The 20,162-nt window shown below is 40.0% G+C and overlaps 1 protein-coding gene across 2 annotated transcripts; it reads left to right on the top strand.

The window, feature by feature from the left end:
* Nucleotides 1–460: 460 nt before the first annotated feature.
* FGFR1OP2 (FGFR1 oncogene partner 2) lies at nucleotides 461–14,148 on the top strand. Of its 2 annotated transcripts, none has more exons than XM_050914179.1 (6): nucleotides 461–504; nucleotides 4,357–4,493; nucleotides 5,644–5,761; nucleotides 6,672–6,814; nucleotides 10,540–10,653; nucleotides 11,412–14,148. In XM_050914179.1, the coding sequence occupies exons 1-6, from the start codon at nucleotides 501–503 to the stop codon at nucleotides 11,547–11,549; spliced, it is 654 nt and encodes a 217-aa protein (XP_050770136.1). In that variant the 5' UTR covers nucleotides 461–500; the 3' UTR covers nucleotides 11,550–14,148. The 2 variants fall into 2 exon arrangements, with proteins under 2 accessions (XP_050770136.1, XP_050770129.1); XM_050914172.1 differs by lacking the exon at nucleotides 461–504 and adding an exon at nucleotides 1,177–1,242.
* The last annotated feature ends 6,014 nt before the right edge of the window (nucleotides 14,149–20,162 follow it).

The raw sequence follows: 20,162 nt of genomic DNA, 5'->3' as shown, positions 1-20,162 counted from the left end.
GCCCGGCCCCGGCCCCACCGCTCGGCCCTCCGCCTGGGCGCGGGCCGCCCCGCCCTGCCGCCAGACACCGCCCGCCCGCGCGCCACTTCCCGCACGGCGCGGAGGAGGAGGAGCCCGAGGCCAGCGATCTCGCGAGACGCCAAAGAGCCCCCTACGGGGGCGGGCGGCGGAGGGGTCGGCCTCTTATATCGGCGGTAGCCAATAGGGAGGCGAGGGGAAGGGACGGGAGCCGGAGAGGGGTCTCTCGCGAGAGCGGGGAGCAGCGGCCGGGCGGGGAGCGGCGGCAAGGTGTCCTCTCGCGAGAGCGGCGGGCGCTCGCCCAGTGCCGCTGGGAGGTAGCGCGGCCGCCCTCGCCTCACGCCGCCCCGCCCCGCCCACTGGCGGGGACGCGCCTCCCTCGCCCCTCCTCCGCTTCCCCCTGCGGCCCGCCGCCATTTGACAGCGGGGCGGGCCGGTCGGGGCTTCACCCCCGGCGCCGGGCGCTGCCGGAGCCGCCGGTCATGAGTGAGTGGCGCGAGGCGGGGAAGGGGCGTTTGCGGGCAGCCCGGCGTTTGCCGGTGGGGGGAGGGGAGAGGAGGGAAGGGGGTGCGGGTGCCGGTGCCGTTGCTGCCAGGCGGTTGGGAGCCCAACGGACTCACGTTGGGGCGCGCGGGCAGCCCCTGGGCCGTGACGTCACGAGGGGTGCAAGGGAGGAGGAGCTCCCCCCCCCCCCCCCAGTACTGCTGGCTGGGGTGGGCCGGGGCGAGTCCTGCCGCTCGGCTTTGGCGAGGGAGCCTTTGTCGGCCCTCACGTGCCCACCGTGTCACGGCAGGTGCCGGCGTCGCGACAGTCCTGACTGGCGTGCCTCAGCATCCGTTCTCGCGGGGGCGGCGAGTGCGGGGGGGGGGGCGGAGGAGGCGACACTCCCTGAGAGCGAGCTGCCGCCGCCCCGTGCTCCCCTCCCTTCCCGCGGCCGGCGAGCGGCGGGGAAACCGCAGGTCTGCTCTGTGTGTAACTGGGCTGCAGCGGTGGCATCGTTGACGGGCTGGGCCTGTTTGCTGTGGGAGGCTCATTGTTTGTTTTGTGCTGGTGCTGGAAGCGGTGGTGGCGCCTGCTCAGCCTGTGGGACTCTCCTTTTGCACGGACGGTGCTAATGGACGTTTGCACCCAGCCTGAAACTCTTAGAAACTGCAGCGTGGTTCAGCGTTGCAAAACCGGTAACTGTGGAGAGGAAAAAACCGAAGCATTAAGCTATGGGAAAAGGTAGTTTTCAGTAAGGATATAAAAGAAAGAAGAGACAGAAAACTAGAGGAAGGCTATAGTTGTGCAAAAATCTTTATTCTTTGGTGTTGATTTTTTTTTTTAAGGGCAGCCAAATTTGATAATGAAAGCAATTAGTAAATAGCAGGAAGTGACAGGAAATGAATATGTAGTAGCAGTATTGCTATGTTGTTTGAGTTGTTGCTCTTGCTACCTGTTGACCCTGTTGGTAAGATTGCAGACTAACAAATACATTTGCAACTGGGCATCTCCTGTAGGGTGGAGGTTAGGAATCAGAAGTTTAGCTACTGTAGTCCTCATGCTCATAAAAAAATTAATATACAATAAGAATTGATTTGAATCAAATATATTTGATTAATTGGTTGGGTTTTTTTCCCTAAATGTCCAGGTTAACTCACAGATTTAGATCTATTTTAGGATAAGACAGAAGTTTTGTTTTTCATAGGCAGCCAGATGAGCAACTAGGGAGTATTTTAAATTCCAAGGATTAGGGCCAGTGTCTTGCCCAAAGGAATCCTAGTCAAGATTTGGAGCCGCTATGAATTACCATAATACAAATAATGATTCTCCTTTTTGAGGTACAAATCCTGCCTGAAAACAGGAGATGGCCTCTGGCCTGCTGAAGCTGCTGTGCTGTGAGGGTGGATAGGCACTGCTGAATTTGGGCGCCTGCATTCTACACAAGGCGCACACGTGTCTTCCCCAACTCATTCGGTGTGAAAAAGAATGCCGGTGGCTTTGCTACAGACGAGTTTCTTGTTATCTTGTGTGGTTGGATTGGGTCAAAATGAGAAAGTGCATGGGAGGGTGAATATGTACTGTGTTTAAAAATCTATATTGAGGCATACAAATTATCGGAGGTGTTAACTGCACTGTAGTCTGAATGCCAAATGTATTCCAAGCTCATGGAGAGGCCTGAGAGGCTTTGTTTATACTGGCGAGAGAATTCATGACCCATGAATTGAGTTAAAGACTGCTCTTCAAATTCTCCTTAAATATGGAGCTGATTAAATCAATTTCTGTGACAGTTTAGCCAGCTAGTGTGGAAGGTCATCTTTTGTCTGTGATATTTTTGTAGTCCAGTGAGAATCTGAGACCAGAATTGGAAGGAGAAATGAGGAGCAAGAAAAGCAGATCCTTAAAAACAATGCAGTATGATTCCTTTCTACATAATATTAAAAAGAGCTCAAACTGCTAAACCAGAGTGAGTAAATTAACTACCTGTGATAACACACCAGTCTGCTGAAGAACTTGACTTGATACCTTAAATACATATATACATCATATGGAAATTAAAATGAAAACTCTGGTTGATAAACAGGAAGGAATTAACATTATGAATGTCTATAGGAGACTTGTACGTGCCAAAATGCTGATGCTTTCGATAACACATGAATCACAGAAAACACAGGTTAAAACAGTTGTGCTCTGTGCATACACGAAGCTCTCTTCCTGGAGCTCCTTTATCAGTAAACAAGTCTCAACCTTTCTGTGATGGTAAGGTCCCTGAAAGACCCTTCTACACAGAAAAAGTAAACTATATGCTTTTGTAGTGCTCCTCAGAGCAGAGGGAGCAGCTAATGAAATTACCAAATTAAAATGCTTTTGAGAGGTTAGACCTTGTAGGACCTTCTGGGTGCATGAGAGCTCTTCAGAGAGAACATTCCAAACTCTGCTACTGTCTTGCTTAGTTTTCCCCCACCTTAATGTATGAGGGCAGGATATTCCTGCTATGTTTCTAAATCTTTTGAGGGGAATAGTGGAATTTCTGGTGTTTGAAATATCCTTACTTCTACTACTTACCTGGGACAGTGGGAAAAGGTCAGCTGAGGAAAATGTGAGGATTTCTTTAAGCTTGGCTTAAAGATCCTAGGCTATGATCTGTAAAGGTGCCTAAGAAAGTTAGAAAATCAACTTGGAGCAAATTTTTTTTCCTGTAGCTCAGGAAAGGCTCACCAACCTTTTATGCTTACAAAAATCTCTCCTTTAGCAAACAGCCTGGCTAAGAAATGGATTTAGTTGATTCTTTCAGTACCTTAGAAAGTTTCCTGAAACAAATATTAAGCCTTATATCAATAAGGCCCATAACTCTAATAAAGCTGTCATTGCTGTCTGATTGCTGAAGAACTGTTCAAGGAGTTTAAGTAGATTTCCTTTTCAGCAGACAAAGTGCAAGGTTTCTTAAAAGAAAATAAGAACTTAGGCTGAAAGTCTCAGTCTTGAAACTTAATCCATCAAGCATGAGTATGAAAAAATTCAATGTAAAGGCCAGTATTTTGGAAATGCTAGTATGTACAAGCATTTTGCAAGTTTAGCAATTCTAGCAATAGGTAATTTCTGCTAACAACTACTGCAATTAGAAGGCTGGTATTTTAACTATGCAGTCGGCTCTTAGCTAAGTTGCTGTCTTTCTTTATACTGTTGAAAATTTTACAGTTTCATTCCATGCAGTGATGTGTTCATTTATAGATGTGAAGAAAACACAAGCCTTTAGTTTTCTGAATTTTCCCTGAATAATTTTCTCTGCTCTGTCAGTTTGAGCTGTTCATTCTCTGCTGATGTAATTCATCAAAATCTTCCAGCCCATTGTAGTCCTTTGGCATTCTCTTTTGTGCGGGATTTATACTTCTTAAATATCTTGAAGTATATCTGACTGGTAGGAGGACACATTAGAAAAAAAAAAGGTAGTATTGAAAAATGAAATAGTTAATGTAATACTCTTTTTTTTTCTCTGCTACTTACAGAAGGACATGCACCGCTCAGTTTCCATATGTTCAATAGTCCTCCTTTTGCACTTAGTATACTGATACTCTCCTCACAACACAAAGTTTACTTTCATTTCCTTGCTCTGATATATGGTCTCAACAGCAATTAAAAAGAAGGAAAAAGAAAGGCAGACTTTAGGGTATTCTTCAGATATATAAATTTTTCCTACTCCTAAAAGACAACAAAATGTCTGGATGTTTCTGAGGGAAAGCTTGTATTCAGCTGCCTTAGACTAAAAAAAAAAAAATTATATATATATATCACATAGATAGCCGTTCTCTGTATAGCAAGCAGGTGGTGTTGTGAAAATAATGCATTTCTAATTTTTAGAAATGAGTTGCACAATTGAAAAAGCCTTAGCAGATGCGAAAGCACTGGTGGAACGGCTAAGGGAACATGACAACGCAGCAGAAGCTCTTATTGAACAGACTACAGCTCTTAACAAGCGGGTTGAAGCAATGAAACAGGTTTGTTTTCCAACTTTGTTTACTCCATTAAAAGAACAACTTGGAAACACATAATTTAAAATAATTTTTGTGTGCTACTGTACAATGTAGAATCAGTATGTTATTTGGTTATTCCTTTAATACCATACTAAGTATTTTCATTATAGGTGTGACTATGATCTAAAAATAGGTTGTATATATATTTAGTTTGATCCTGTGAAGAAGTTTTCTCTATTACTCTAGCTTAAATATTGCAAACTAGCATTTATTTGAAGAACACTGGTAGAAATGGGGTTGGTGTCTTACGAACCATTGTGTGGTGTCTTGTGTTTTGCTCTTCTGTGAAATACTACTTGTTTTATTAATTTCAACATGCACATTTAATCATACAGAGGCCCTGTCATGCTTTCTTCTGTTCAGAATACTTTATCTTTTCACTGTCTCCTTTTGTTTCAAAGTAGCCTCTTAGGCTTTTTTGTGGTCATTTCCATTCTGATGTTAAGCTATTCAAGGCATGTTGTTAGATTGAGTGTGACTTTCACTAGAGAACTTCTGGAAAAACAAAGGTGTCTACTGACTTTCCATATGGGAGTTCATCCTGTAATTTTAATAGAACACAGGATGTGTTAATGGGCCTGTAAAATAATAAAACCCTGCATGTGCTTCATCCCTGTAAAACTAGTCATGCAGAGGCTTCATAAATTCAAATCAAGAGCATTAAATTTACCCATTTGTTGAGAGGCAGGATCCATTCATTCAGGTCCATGTGACTTGTACCCATACAGCCTTGTGGTTTAAGGTATTGGGAAGCCACAGTAAATATCTAGAGGTTAATACCTCATAGTTTTTCTTTACTATAGGTATATCAGTTTTAAATTACTTGATGGTGAGTTTGACCTGCATTATTGAAGGTTAAATAATGCCCACTATACACATCTGAGGTATGAAACTTGTTTAAAAACAAGGTCATACTTTTGTGTCTCTAAAGGGCAGTATGTTAGCAACACCTTCAGAAGTGTGTGTGTTTGATATTATTATTTAAAAACAAGCATTATCTTGCTGGTTACAGACTTTGACTGACAGTAGAACTCGTCCTTTGTGACTTCCTGAGGTAATGCTTGCCTTCAGTTACTCAAATATGTTGTGGTTGTGTGTTTTTTTTAATAACTAGTACCAAGAAGAAATTCAAGAGCTCAATGAAGTAGCAAGACATCGCCCTCGGTCTACATTAGTGATGGGTATCCAACAAGAAAACAGACAGATTAGGGAATTGCAACAGGAAAATAAAGGTAAAATGTGAATATTCTATCCTTTTCAAGTTCCAGCCTGCACCACTGGAATCAGTGAGACTTTTACCATTGATCTATTCTCAAAAAATTGTTGTAGAATAAATTTTTTTATTCTAATCTCTATTTGTCAGTTTAACTGATCATAATGCAATCTAATAAAGAGTCCTAATGTCCAGCCACTGGGACTGCGATTAACAAAAAGAGAGAGTTGTGGAAAATTACTTTTTCAGTCCTTATCTAATGTTCAGCACAAGTGAGATAAATAGAACTAAATCCTGCAATATAGGTATCTATTTGGAAATGTGTTTTCCCACTGCTAAAAACAACTAATTTAGGAGCAGTCAGGACAAGTTGTACTGTAAGTGCAGTAGTATAATTCCTTCTGGAATTCTGTACACTAGGAATATACTGTTCCTCCTGGAATACCTTAGGTATTCTAGCAGTTATATTCAGCAAAGGATTCAATGATCTCGATTTGTATGAATCTTATCTTGTCTCAGCAGTTATTTGTCCTTTGACTTAGTATATTTTGAACACAAGCATTTTTTAACTCTTTATTTTACCAAGCTGCAGATTAAAACAGATCTGTAAACTTCTTTATAGCTTTTGTACAGTGTTGCTTATAGTGGCTAGAGTAAAGCTTGTCAGCTACACTCAAGATGGCTTATGTCAGCTAAAGGAACTGAATATGAAGTCATTAACAAAAGACCTTCTGTTTCTGACTGAACAAGAATTTTTCCAGGGCAGTCATCACTGAAGACATTCGCAGAGCCTATGTAGATTTTATGTTGCAAGGAGACGGGACGCTCAATTAAGGGCTTATTTCTGTTTTCTCAAGCTGAAGTACTTTTGCATTTTATTTCAGTTGTTCTGTTAAACTTTTTAACTGAATTTAAATTTATGTTGGTAGAACTACGCACATCTCTTGAAGAACATCAGTCTGCTTTGGAACTCATAATGAGCAAGTACAGAGAACAGATGTTTAGGTTGCTTATGGCGAGCAAAAAGGATGATCCAAGTATAATAATGAAGTTAAAAGAGCAACATTCCAAGGTAATAACATTTTTTGCCTTTGTTTTTTTTTAGTTAACACTTAAGTTAGTTTGTAGTGGATCAGTTCAAAGCTTACTTTGTCTCAGTTTTTATATCATTGTACTAACAAGTCCTAATTTTTATAATCCAGTCCATGAAACACGAACAGGAAACTTGATCAGTCAAGTAAGTCAACCTTACTAGCTTCTCATTTATTTAAGCTTTTAACAAGTAGCATTTCATTACTGTATCTACTTATTTACCTTTGTTTTGCTTTGGTCTTTAAGGCAACTGCCCTGTTATACTTCCAGATGCCCACAGATCTCGGTAATATTTAGACATTTAGATGGCTTTAACTTGTGCTTGTGACTCCAACAAATAACTAGTAAACCTTTGCTTACTAGGGAGAGTAGGAGGAGTAAGCTTTTTAAATTCAATATTCAAATATTTTTCCCCCTAAATACCATAAATTTAAAAAATATTTTAGACACCCTTTTGAATATTGAATAATGGAACATTCTCCTCTTTCCTGCTTCAACCCTTGGTTCTTGTTTCAGTACTGATCAGGATTGCAAAGTAGAATCCAGGGCAGCCTGAGACGCTTGAAGGGTGGTACAAGTTGCTGGTATTAGGTGTGCTTCATCTTATGGCTTTTGAAAACCAGAAAAGCAAAGTGCCATCAAGCAACATTTTTGTAAACTATCATGAGTGAGGTATATATCAGTATTCAGCAGCTTCATATAAGATTAATATCTTTTTATAGCATTAATATATAGTTTAGGCTTTTTTAATGTATTTTCAGGAAAATTCATTATTCTAGGTCACTAACAGACCTAAACAGGAGCTTTCTAAAAGTATTATATTACATTTTAAATGAAACGTAATCAGAGAGCAGTGTAACTGTGTAGTCAAATGTTAGTTCTAAGTGTTTCATAATCTTTGACCTCCATGAACTAAGTCTGCAAAGCAGAGTTAGGGTCCGCATACTGGGAAGACAAAGTTTAAGAATTTGATGCTTTGTCTCCTTACAAAGTCATGTGTATGTAGTTAGTGCCATTGAAATCAATGGGACCACTTAGATTGGTATGAAAAAGTTTACTGGATTAGAACCATATCTTTAACAAACTCCTAAAAAATGACAGGTATATATCCTTTTCAAAAGAAGTTACCTTAGCATGTAGTACAACATGTCTTCTAGCCTCAGGAGTACCAAGACAAGATGGAAAAATTATATGTGTCCTGAAATGGACTTTGAAATTTCATTTAGGAACACTTCTATGGATTAAAAGCTTGGGGTAAAAAAAAAAAAACCAAACCAAACAATATTATTTAAACAGAAGATTTAGGCTTCAACATTTTGGTTAAATTTGATCCCACAAGAATGCCCGATGAAGAGGCTTTATCACCCTTAACCTGACACTTAGGATTTCTAGAATTTGATTATTTATTCTTCTGATCAGCCTTCACATTCAGTAAGATTGAACAACCTTGAAGCAGTTTTAAATACTTCTCTCTTGTTAACTAAAAAAATCCATCATACCTAAGGAGTTAATCTCACTGTTACCAGTAATCACTGTTTTCTCAAGTGCCAGTTATTAACTTTAGTGCCTATTTACAAAAGATTGCTACAAAATCATTGATTTCTGCAGATCTACAAGCACCTCCTTTAAATAGAAAAACAATTTCTTTTAATGGTGTTGTATGCAAGAGAAAAGTGTCTGTTGGTAGTAATGACCCTAAGTGTGCTGTTTGAACTTGCTTAGCTGAAACAAGGCCTAAAAGTATGTGGCGCTTTTTTCTCTTCAGAGAAAAAAAAAAAACCACAATGCATGGCTAACAAAAAGGAGCGAGATACAAAGAATATTCATAGATGTTTGAGGCTATCTTCGTGAAGAAACACTTTCATTGCATTCTTTGGTATTACAGCATCTAAGTTTTACACATCTGCCTTCCAGAGTAGGACCTTACAGTTCTGTGTTAGCATCTGATCCAACGTTAGTGACCTTGGAACACACCCTAAATCATATTGATCAAGACGCCACGTAAGCTGGCACAATAGGAAGTAGGGAGGACAGAAGTATATCTAAAAACCACTAACTCCTTCCCAGTCCTTCTCAAGGGTACATTCTTGCCAACTCATTCTTTTACCACTGATCACAGCTTCCTTTCAAGCTAAATTTAGTTTTTCATTGAAAAAATGTTTCAGGTAATCACCTTCACTGGAAACTGAGAAGAAAATAAAGATTTACAGCAAGTTCTACCCCTACCCCCCTACCACTGTGAGTGGGCATTTAATGAGTAAACAGCTAAACTATAGCTTTGGCAATTGGAATAGCAGAGAGGAAAGGGTAGAAAGTAAAAGTAAATTTTTACTAAATTTTAGTAAAGTATATTTGTTTTGGTCAGATAAAGTTTATGATTCCAAGTGAGGCAGTTCTTTATAGTAGTTTAATTGTTTCTGGTAGTTTAAAGGCAAGCTGATCATCTGCTAGATGTATGGACTTCCAGTCAAACTCATAATTTAAAAGGTGGGATTTAACTTTAGTCTATACTGTTCTTCATTTCAGTCCTACTGTTCTGCTTTTCCTGATATTAGTTAGTAACTGTTGTGAATTTTGTCCAAAGGTCAGGTCAGACATGGGTAGGCTGGCATGACAGTAGAGTTGGAATAAAAGACAAGTTGAGGAAAAGATAATGAAAAATAAAAGCTTCTGGAAATACCATTAAAGTATTTGGCTTAGCTGAACAGCAACCAATGCCAAAGGCATAGGCTCTTTATCTAGATCTGCAGGGAAAAGAAATAGTGACTCTTTAAGCATTTCCTGCTGGTAGGTTGGCCAGCGAGAAAATAAACCATCACCTGAACCAACAAGGTCCAGATAAGAGATCACTTCTCTGCAGACAGTGCAGATTATCTAAAATCTAGCTTCCTTGCAAAGGCTGTTCTGCCTATGTTAATGGCTCCTATCCTCCTACTCCTGGTAGTGTAACAGGACAAGAGCAAACCAAACTACTGCTCTTTTTTCCCTCCTTGAATCTTTCAGTGAGATGTGGTAGGTATTTATTTATAATAAGAAAGTACCCTACTAGCATTAATGCACAGACACAAAGAGGTCAGTCAGGACACAAAAGTTTTTCTTACAGTTCTGCAAGGATGAGGACCTCCAAAGTCCAGATCCCAGATAAGCTGGAATTGGAAGTGGATTCAAGTGGAAGTATCTAAAAAAGAGCAGAGGACAGATTTGCATTTCCTAATATATGACATAGTAAGGATGACCACTCCTCCCAGCTGATACTGGCTGTACCGGACTTGAGATCAGGTTTCAAACAAATGGAGAGAATGTTGCATACCCTGCTGCTCTTAAGCGAGTTTAGTCTTTCTGCATATCCAAAATGATATACATCAGTTCCTGCAACACAGAAAGGCCTTGTTAGAGCAAGCACATGGCTAACTGGTAGCCGTTTGGAAGATGTGGAAGCTATGGAAGACAGTGTCATTTAAGCATATATAAAATGCTAATAAAAGGGATCACTGTGTGGCAAACCAGATTTATTTAAATAAACAGGACCACAGTGGCTGCTCATGCTGTAAAGTTATAGAAAACTTGTTTTCTCAGATATAGGCCTGTGTTCACTTTTTTATTAAGTGGCAGAGCAGTCAAAATGCACATCTAATGCTTTGTTTATTTTTAGTAATGCAGAAAATATATTACTAGAGCTGTCATTATTTTATTTTTATGTCTTAGGAGCTGCAAGTGCATGTGGACCAAATTACAGAAATGGCAGCAGTAATGAGAAAAGCCATTGAAATTGATGAAAAGCATGGCTGTAAAGAGCAGGAACGTATCATTCAGCTTGAGGTAAGTACGAAATCAAAACAGCAATGGCACAAATAGCAAGGGAGTAAATGTTACCACAATTATTTATACTGAGTTACTGTATCTCTTGTGAGTTACTGTACCAGTCACACTGCTATTTTGTTACACTTTCCTTGTTGGGAGGACTGTAAGTACTATTTTCCACACTACAGCTGACTGTCAAATCTTGCGTAGGTGATACTTCACCCGAAATCAATGATTTGTATTTACATACTGGCTTAAGCTTTCCTATTTTAAGTCTCTGTGTAGCAGAAAAGCTAGAAAATAATACAGATTCATCCTAATGAATAAGACACTAGGATGCAAATAATACCCACACCTTTGGCTTTTAAATATTATTATTTTTTAATAATAATTCTGTGCCTTTAGGGGCATCCTCAGTTGCTTAGCATTGGAGGATCAACACTATTGTTCTTTAAGTGCTAGCAAAGCAGTTCATTATGGGACAGGGTGCGTGGAAAGAACGGGAGATTTTTTTGAAATACAGTATTTGAACTTACCCTTTTCTTACCCACCTTGTGTTTTGAGCTTTTTTTTTGATGCTTAATGCCCATTCAAGAGCACAAGAGGGTCAGAAACCTGATTTTCTTAATTTTAGAAGATAACATAGCACTACCTGACTGCAAATCGGTATTTTAAGCCTTATACATATTTTTGGATTAGAGGGGAGGTTATTAATGTAGTTATCTTGACTTCTTTCTGGAGTTCTAGTAAATGCCTTTTTCTTTCTCCGGTTATAGCAAGAAAACAAAGGCTTGAGAGAAATTCTTCAAATAACTAGAGAATCATTTCTGAACCTCAAGAAAGAAGATGCATCAGAGAGCACATCTCTGTCAGGATTAGTAACAAGCAGTGATTTGAGCCTGAGGAAAAGCTAAAGACTATGGAAATCAACAAGCTTCAGTTGCACACTTTACAAACGGAGTATCAGGGGTCACTTGTCAAGCACTTGTTACTGAATAGGGCACCAGCAAGCTAATGCATCTTAAACTCCAGTTTAGTGGCTTTTATACTGGGTAAAATAAATTAAAATTGGTATCCTACAAAAACCTTAGTGACAGATTAATTGCCATAGATCTAACTTCAGTAGGAAATGGATTAATGCACTTACTGAATTGGGAATTATTTTTATATGAAGTCATTTTACAGATAAAAAGACAAGATTTCACATAATTTATATAAATTATTGCTCATACAAAGTTTCAGTGCACCTATTACATAATAAAGGTAAGATTTAAAGTCTGATCTCTGGCTAAAAAGTAGTAACTTATGAATGTGCTTTGTGCATGATCCACATTACTTTTTTTCCTTTTAGTAAGTTTTTAATAAATTCTCATTTTGCAGCAAACCTGTTTAATGGAAAGGGTACATAGGCAGCACAGAACTTAAGGATTTCTGTTATTTAGCCACAGGGTATGCTGTCCAAATATAAGGCCAATTGTTTAAACATAAGCAATGCTTTTGCAGTTGTTCAATATTTATTTTTTTAAATTGAACAAGATTCTTTAAAATATGTATACTTAATTGTATTTTCAAAACATGAAAAGAGCTGCTCCCACTTGATTGCTTTCTGGAACACAGGTAGCATAGTATAATTCTGCCTTAGCTTTCACTTTTATGAGAGAAAACCAGGCTCGCTCTCTATAGCTAAACCATCACATTAGTCCCATCTATTTCTTCCCTGATTGCCTGTCCAAACTTCCTAACTGGGAAATGGCAATTTGAAAGCACCCAAACAGCAGCAGCAGCAAGGTAGTTGGGGGAAGGAGGGAGAAGCTCTGTGGCAAAGTTGGCAGCCTGCATGCCTGCAATCAATACTCTTAGTTTTTCTTTCTTAAGTACTAGTCATCAAGCAGGTTTTTAGGTAAGTTTCCGGTACATGTTACGTTTGCACTAGGAAGAGTTTCAATATGCTATACTGACAAATAGACCGCTTGCTTTTAATCCCGAAATACTTGCAGAAATGACAAGAAATGGGCTTTCCTAGATCAAAGCACAGCTCGTATCATATGCGGATACAATAGAAGTGCTACACAAGACAGGCTTGTAGTAAAGAGGTGCCAAAATAATTCATATTTGGCTTTTGTTATCAGACTACCACTTTGTGGTCAAGGCAGCAAGAACATTCCTAGTATTGATGTGTATCATCACTTTTTGTCCAGCATGTTAACATATTCTTTACTTGAAAGCATACTCAAAAGAAGCAGAGTGAAAGCTTTCAACCGCAGAAAACTGTAGATCTACAAATGCCACCCACAGTTAAATATTTTGGCTGTTTAATAACTCACCTAGCAAAATGAGTTGAACTCCTATTCTAAAATCAATTACTTAATCAAATTTGATTTTCAGTTACAACAATGCAAAAAGAATTAAGCATCAAGCACTTCTGTGTCAGTTTTAAATACAGCTTCCTTTGACTCGTACAGCTTCCCTGGGCTCAAGGTAAATGCACCACAGGTCTAAGGGGGAACTTTCAGTGCCCAGTGAACTAGTTTATAGGGAGCTTAATATTTTCGTTCTGTTGCTGTCAGTTGCTGCCCCCCTTCCTGTAGGGCTTTTAAGAGAAAAAAAGTGAAGTGGTAGGAAAGGAGTGTTTAGCAGAGACAATAAATGCTTGTTTTCAACTAATACATATGCTAGGAAATGCAGTTGAAAGGACAGTTATATCAAGCGCTCCAAATTTTCACAACATTTTTTTATAAGTGGAAACTGCTACTTCTCTTTCCAGAGCATCTTAGCATCTTAGCTTGTTTCTAAGTTTAAGAGTTTAAGAATATATTGAGACATTCATGTGCATGGGGAAAAAAGTTTTAACCATTTCCAAACTTGCTAAACATCTGGGGGGAATTTTTTGGGGAACATTTTAGCTCAAGCACAAAGTACACTTGTCTGCTATTATTATCTGTAAAACCTTGCTAATGCTTCTATAATTTAGATTTTGCATTTCTACTGTAGCTTGCAAGCTGGTGACTTATCAGAAGCAACATCTTTTTTTAATGGAGTGTTTTGTTGTTGCAAACTTAGGAGAAATTTTGGGTTCAGTTGATTAAGTTATTCTTTTCAGAAGTGTCTTTTCAGCCATTGACTGGTATCAGAGGCATTTATATCCATTTAATGCTGAATGCAGTTTCATTGGTTTGTCTTTCAAATACAATCTCCAGAGTTGTATAGCAGAGAAGGGTTGTTAGTCTGTGGCAGTTCTTTAAGGTTGCTCTATTATGAAATAATGCTTGATTAGTGTTTATTTTTGTAAATTAAAAAATGTGACTTAATTTATCTACTCCTAGTCTTCACGTTTGATACGTTTCCCCTGTCATTCCCCCGACCTGATCACTTTAGGATTTTAAAGAACCTTCACAGTGTGTGGAGTGACTATTTTTCATTGCATACCTGTTATTTTTGTAATGCAGATGGCTTGAAAAGAATTTATGGCTAGAATTGTGTACTGTACAGTAAACTTATTTTATCAATAAAGTTGACTGAAAATATGGATGTCTTCATGATTAAAGCAAGGTACTGAATCTGAAGTGAGCCTTGTTAGTAACATGTAAGAAGAGACATTATTTTGCCATTTACTCAGCTTACTTTTATGCTTTAAGGCAGGCAGGCCAATATTTAGTGCTTTTATTCATGTTACTATATAGCAAAAGAAAAAATCTTCATTTTCTCATGGAAAACTAACAATCACTTCTATACAGGTAGTTATTCATCTTGCAAATGAACCACTGGAACTGTTTACTAATACAGAGGAGCAGTAAGAATAAACAAAAAGCAGTCCACTGGGCTTTGATTTTTGGATCAAAACATTTTGGTACAGAGGGGATGTGACAGTTGTGGGTTTTTCCTTGAAGATAAAAAAGTCACTTTGACTTGGTTCAAGCTCTGCGTTCCTTTCTCTGATGTGTAAATGAGAATGTCAGTGGATTACATTCAGAAGCTGACAACGTAATGTTTTCTCCACTTCCCCATGATTTCTCAGAAGAGAAACTTGTTTTCAATATCATGAATTCTGTGTTTAAAGACAGCTTGACATTTATTACTTAAGTCATAAATACATGTAGCAGCTATTCAACTGAGGTAAAACTGAAGGGCAGCTTGAAACTAAATTGGGCTGGTTTATAAACTAAAAGCCTTAAATAGCTTTAGCTTTTTAACAAGCATATTGGATTAGAAGATTATGTTAAAGTACAGAACTAATGGCACTGTTTTCATGCAGAATTACATTTACTAGGATCCCTTTGTAGATACCCAAAATAAGATTTGCATTGGCTTAGGAAGTTTTCAGTTTTAGTTTGTAAACATGAAGCTTTAAAAGCACTTCTGCTGATTAAAAAAAAAATTTCTAAATCTCCTCTATTTGAGTGTAAAACATGCACTTGTTCTTTCTGGAGATACTGATGTCCAAGTATCTGGGGTATCTCACAATGACAGGTGGTTAAATTGGGTAACAGAACACCGTAGTGCTGGTCACAGTATGACAGGTTGTATGCAGTGACAGTGGGAAGATGAGACAGGAGAGCAAAAGAAATCCTAAGTTGGAAGTGGAGGAATGTGGTAGAGGAGTAAGTTTTAACATTAGACAGCTTCTTTACCAGCCTTTTCAACATCATGCTGCTGGTAACACTTAAGTTCTGGAAGCAGCATCAAGCTACACGCTGCCACCAGAGACCAAAAAAAGGAGAAAAAGCAACAAGGTGCAGTGGGAACGCCATTCAGCTGTAGGCATCCAAAAGCTGCCAGCTGTCTGCATGATTGTCACAGAAGGCACTGTCTCAGAGGGATTCCGCTTAACTTGATGTGCAAACAAAACCATCTCATTATTGTCATAGAAAGATCTATACAGTCTCCTGCATGTATCCCCAAACCAGCACCAATGAACAAATGCCTGTTGGTGTTACTGTTTAAAGAGCAGAAAAGCAGATTCTGTATAATGTCAACAGAGGACCTCTTGCTAAACTTACCCTTCCAGAACACCAAGGTGTGCTGGGAGAACCACACGCAGCACACAGCCGTTCGGTATCACATGCACATACCTGGTAGAGGTGTAGGTCACATTCAGCCTCACCTTTTGCCCATCCCACTTCTGTCATTTGCGAGGCAGTTGAATTTCATACTGATGACAGTAGAGCAGACTAATTTAAACAAAATTGTTTAGCTTCCACATATTAAAATGTGCTGCAAAATAAAACAGACTATTTCAGTGACTGTATGAGAAAAGGTAGCAGTGTTCCTGCTGCCTGCAACCACCTCCCTTCCCCAGACATGTTCTGATGCAGCAGCGTGCCTGTTGGGAGCTGGTGCGGCCACACCTTCATATCAGAGAACATCATTATTTCCCAAGTTCAGAAAACACTCACCTGACATCTAGAAGAAGAAAACCTTAAGCAATTGCTCAACATGGAGGGAAACATTTCATAATTCCAGTCTTGGAAAAAGTACGTGCAGGCAACACTCCTCAGACATGAGCTAGAGAACAGTGGCACAAGGGGAACAAGCAGAACTCCAGCTGCAGTCCCTTTACCCTAAGGTGAAGTTTTACCTTTTTTAAAGAATGCAAGAATGAATAATTTCCCTACAGTGTTCTTACCACCAAAAATACCTTAAGAAATACATTTGAGGATGGCTATTTCAGCCATGAAGAGCATTAGATACATTTTTGAAAATTCAGTTGTTGGAAGCTTGAACAACACAACCCTAATGGATGCAGGGCAATCAATGTCTTCAGTTTTCCGATACTACGCTCAGGAACATAGTAAACCATTTTTTAAATGAATCATCATATGCAACTCATTAAATTACTGGCTAGGCAAACAGCAGCTGCCTCCTACGATATACTCCATCTGTGCTTTTTTGCTTCCTGCACATGGCTTTTTTCCCCCCCAGAGCATTTAGGATAAAAAAATGAATCTAGCTTGTTTTGAACGCATCAGATAATCTGTTGTTACACCAGAAGGCACTAAGGATAATATGGAAAAATTGCAACAGGTGCTTTTTCTGACAAGGCAGACTTGTGAAAACCCAGTTCTGAAGCAGGTAGGTTAAGTTGTACACAACCATTTTTTCCTGCCACTCCCTCTCACCTCCAAAATGAGCTAATTTATTGCTCTGTTTTGAAGTTGTCTTCCCCCAGCTGTGCATGAAAGTATAAAGCCTTGCATACCCGAACAGGAGACGGCTGTCTGCCTACAGCTACATGCTAGCAGACAAGGTCTGATACCAATTAAAAAAAGTGTTATAAACAACAAGCATCTGCTTGAATAAACAAAAATGTTATTAGAGCTATTGTTTCTAAAGAGAACTGAAACACCAAAGCCTAATCAAAGATGTGGGAGGGGACAACCTAACCAGAAGAATATTGACAATATTCAAATAAATAGGCAGGGATATATTAATGCATCTCAGCCACTGAGTTAGAACACATTGGCCTAATGCTTACAATACTTATCTTCTGTAGGGTATTTACTTACCAGAAGCTCAACGCTTCCTATTCTGACTATTCACTGGATAAACCAACCAGAAACCTAATTTATAATAAAGCCCACCACAAGGACCACTGTGAAGATCACGTGCAAATCTACAGCATGCTGCTGCCAGTTCTGAAGGAACAGAGATGAAAAGCTCAAAGGCTTAGTGAAAAATGCACATTTTAAGATGGGGCATATTGATTTCTCAGGAGGAGCTTCCTGTTTTTTGGAAGCATCTTCAGATAAAGGACAGCTCTAGGCAAGGGCAGAATGAAAGCTGAAAAGCCTCACTGGGGTGAGAAGTGTCAGTGAAAACTTAGAAAAGGAAGGCTTTAGGAAGGCTATTTTTGCAGGTGTTCCAGGTTGGAGTAAAAAGAGAGGGGACCAAAGAAATCCTTTAAGCCTCACTTCTTTTGCTGTTGCAGAGAAAAGCAAAGGCTGGGTAAGGGTAACTCAGCACCAGTTAGGGAAACAGGAACAAGATGTCATGGATGAGCAATAGCTACAAGATCCGCAATGCTGAAGGATGATTTTGGGGGTCTTAACCCAGCCTGCTGCCTAGATACTACAAGCAAAAACATACACCTCACTTCATGGTTAAGAGCAGGAGTGTGCTAACCTAGTCCCCTAAAAGTTAAAGAAAGTTAATACGTTAAGGCCTACTTAAGGAGATCTGATGGAGGAAGAGAATCATTTTTTGTGAGCAGAGCCCACCAGGAGCTCCAGAGCTGACAAGCTCACCCAAGAGCAGCAGAACACAGCTCAGCCCGAGAGCAGCAGTGAGGCATGGATCTCACATTGGACATAGGAGGGACCAGAGCAGAAACAAAGGGTCCCATTCTTCCCTTCTGCTGCAACACACAGCATTCTGACAGGCAAACTGTAAAACACTTCCTCTCCTACCCAAACCCAATGCCACCAGAGGTCACTGCAGTTGGCTGAGCTTCATGACTAGGCCCTGCTAGGAGTATCAGCAGTCTTACCACTACAACCTACCTGTTAGCCAAGTTCAGTCCTTAGCCTCTAATTAAAAAATAAAAACACCCTCCTGAAGAGTTACTGATGTCTGTGCCATGTAATAACAGGATTTTGGTCCTCGAGCAGTTTTAAACTAAACATTGTTTTACCCTCTGTTTTGGTATCCAGTTGCTTGGGACAGTTTCATATAGTTTTGGCAACACCGAAGTGCCTCAGAGACAGGAAAACAAATAGCTTGAAAGCAAGCCACCAAACAAGCCAGGTCATGTTAAAGTCTGTGACAGCAATACCAGAAAGATGTCAGCCAGTCAGTGTATTTCACAGGACTGAGTTTTTGTTTCAGACTGGCACTCCACAACGTTCGCATTCTGCTCAGGTTTCCCAAAGCCAGGCTTGCAGCCACAAATGGCAACGGTGCTAAGCAAAGACAACATGTTCTCAGAAGCCTCTATCATGGGGTTTACATAATACTGAGCAGCTGGGCCCCCAAAATGCTTGAGTGCTTTATAAGCTGATGTATGCAACATTTCTACCAACCAGTTGAGAAGATCCAAGAACAGCAACTAATACCTTCTCTTCTTACCAAGCACTAGCAGCAGGGACTATTAGATTGGAAGATCTACATCACAGCGTTCCTCCCAGTAAGGAAAGCCACTTGCATAGGATACGTGACTGCAGAGATGACAAAGGAACATTTCTTTTGTGCGCCCCTTCTATAATTTCCCATAACCTGCTCCCAAATCAAAATGCAAAGCTTAGGAGAGGGGAGAGTTTGTCTTCCTCTCCTCCAAAGTACACCTATGGAAAGCACAATTTGTTTCTATTTTCAGTCACGCTTTCTGAACGTTTGGGGAAGCAGGTAGGCAAGCTGCCTTACACATGTAGCACTCCATGAAGCAGTAGTCAGGCTGGGTTTGTGGTTTTGAAGTGAGGAAGGAGACACAAGAACAAGGGAAGATCTGTTTCTTTGAAAAGATCAGTGTCCTCAAGTCCACTTGTGCCACAGCTTGTTTAACTGCTAGGAGAAATTAGCATGGGTGCGAGAGTGAGAGGAGGAGGAAGAGAGTTTCCTCTGCAGATTTGAGGCAGGACTGGAACACATGCAGACCTAAGAAAGCTCTACAAGCAGCTAAGACAGATACCACGATGTGATCATTGCAGCATTATTACAGTGCAGCAAAGACTGCAGAAGACTCAGTGAAAGAAGTGTACTGGAGCCACCGCGGCAGGAGAATTCGACAGCAGCAGGAAGTAGATCATCATCATAGTCCAGAAAGCTTCAGCTTACATGAAGTTTCAAAACACTCAATTTTACAGGGAAATCACTACCTAGAAGAACATAGTTTAGATTTAGATTCCCCAGGAGCATCAGATAGCATTATTTTAAGCTAACAAAACTTCAAGGTAGTGCAGCTAACACAGCAAGGCAGTAAATGCTTCCAATGAGAGATTCTGCAGTCAGAACAGAGGCATAGCAGGGTAGGATCTACTTTTCCTTTTGCAACTGCCTCAAGAGGGTACACAAAAAAAGCCTTGAAAATTACCCCTTCAACACCCCAGTGGATGAGTTAGTGTATTCTGATTATTATCACTGTTACTCACTATGGCTTACAGAATATGGAAGAAAATCCCCATGCACTCTTAGCAGTATTAAAAAAAAAGACAAAATCTCCAAGTCAGGATCTCAAAAGAGTTCAAAGCCCAGTTCTGCCATAGATTTCCTACATGATCTTGTAGACTAGTTCCCAGTCAAGAAGTGGATGACAACCATTCCTTTGTTCTCTAGAACCTCGTCTGACGAAGCTATAAGAAAAGCCTCTTTGGACCATGCACTCCCTCACCACCTTCACACAGAATATAACCACACTCTCAGCCTCTGGGTGTCACTGCAACTACAGTAAGTCCTTACAACAGGTCAGCTAAGCTCCCCCCCACCTCATCCCTTGAGGGGCTAAGAAATTTTTAAAAACAAACTATCCCTACAAAGTCAGAAGCTAAGTTGTAAAAGCATCATTGAATTCAGAGACCCCTTTAGTTCCAATATTCTTT

The sequence above is a fragment of the Gymnogyps californianus genome, chromosome 1 (genome assembly GCF_018139145.2).
Source record: "Gymnogyps californianus isolate 813 chromosome 1, ASM1813914v2, whole genome shotgun sequence".
NCBI classification, from domain to species: Eukaryota; Metazoa; Chordata; class Aves; order Accipitriformes; family Cathartidae; genus Gymnogyps; species Gymnogyps californianus.
The sequence above is the reverse complement of the archived record's forward strand: the minus strand, read 5'-3'. Positions and strand labels throughout refer to the sequence as shown.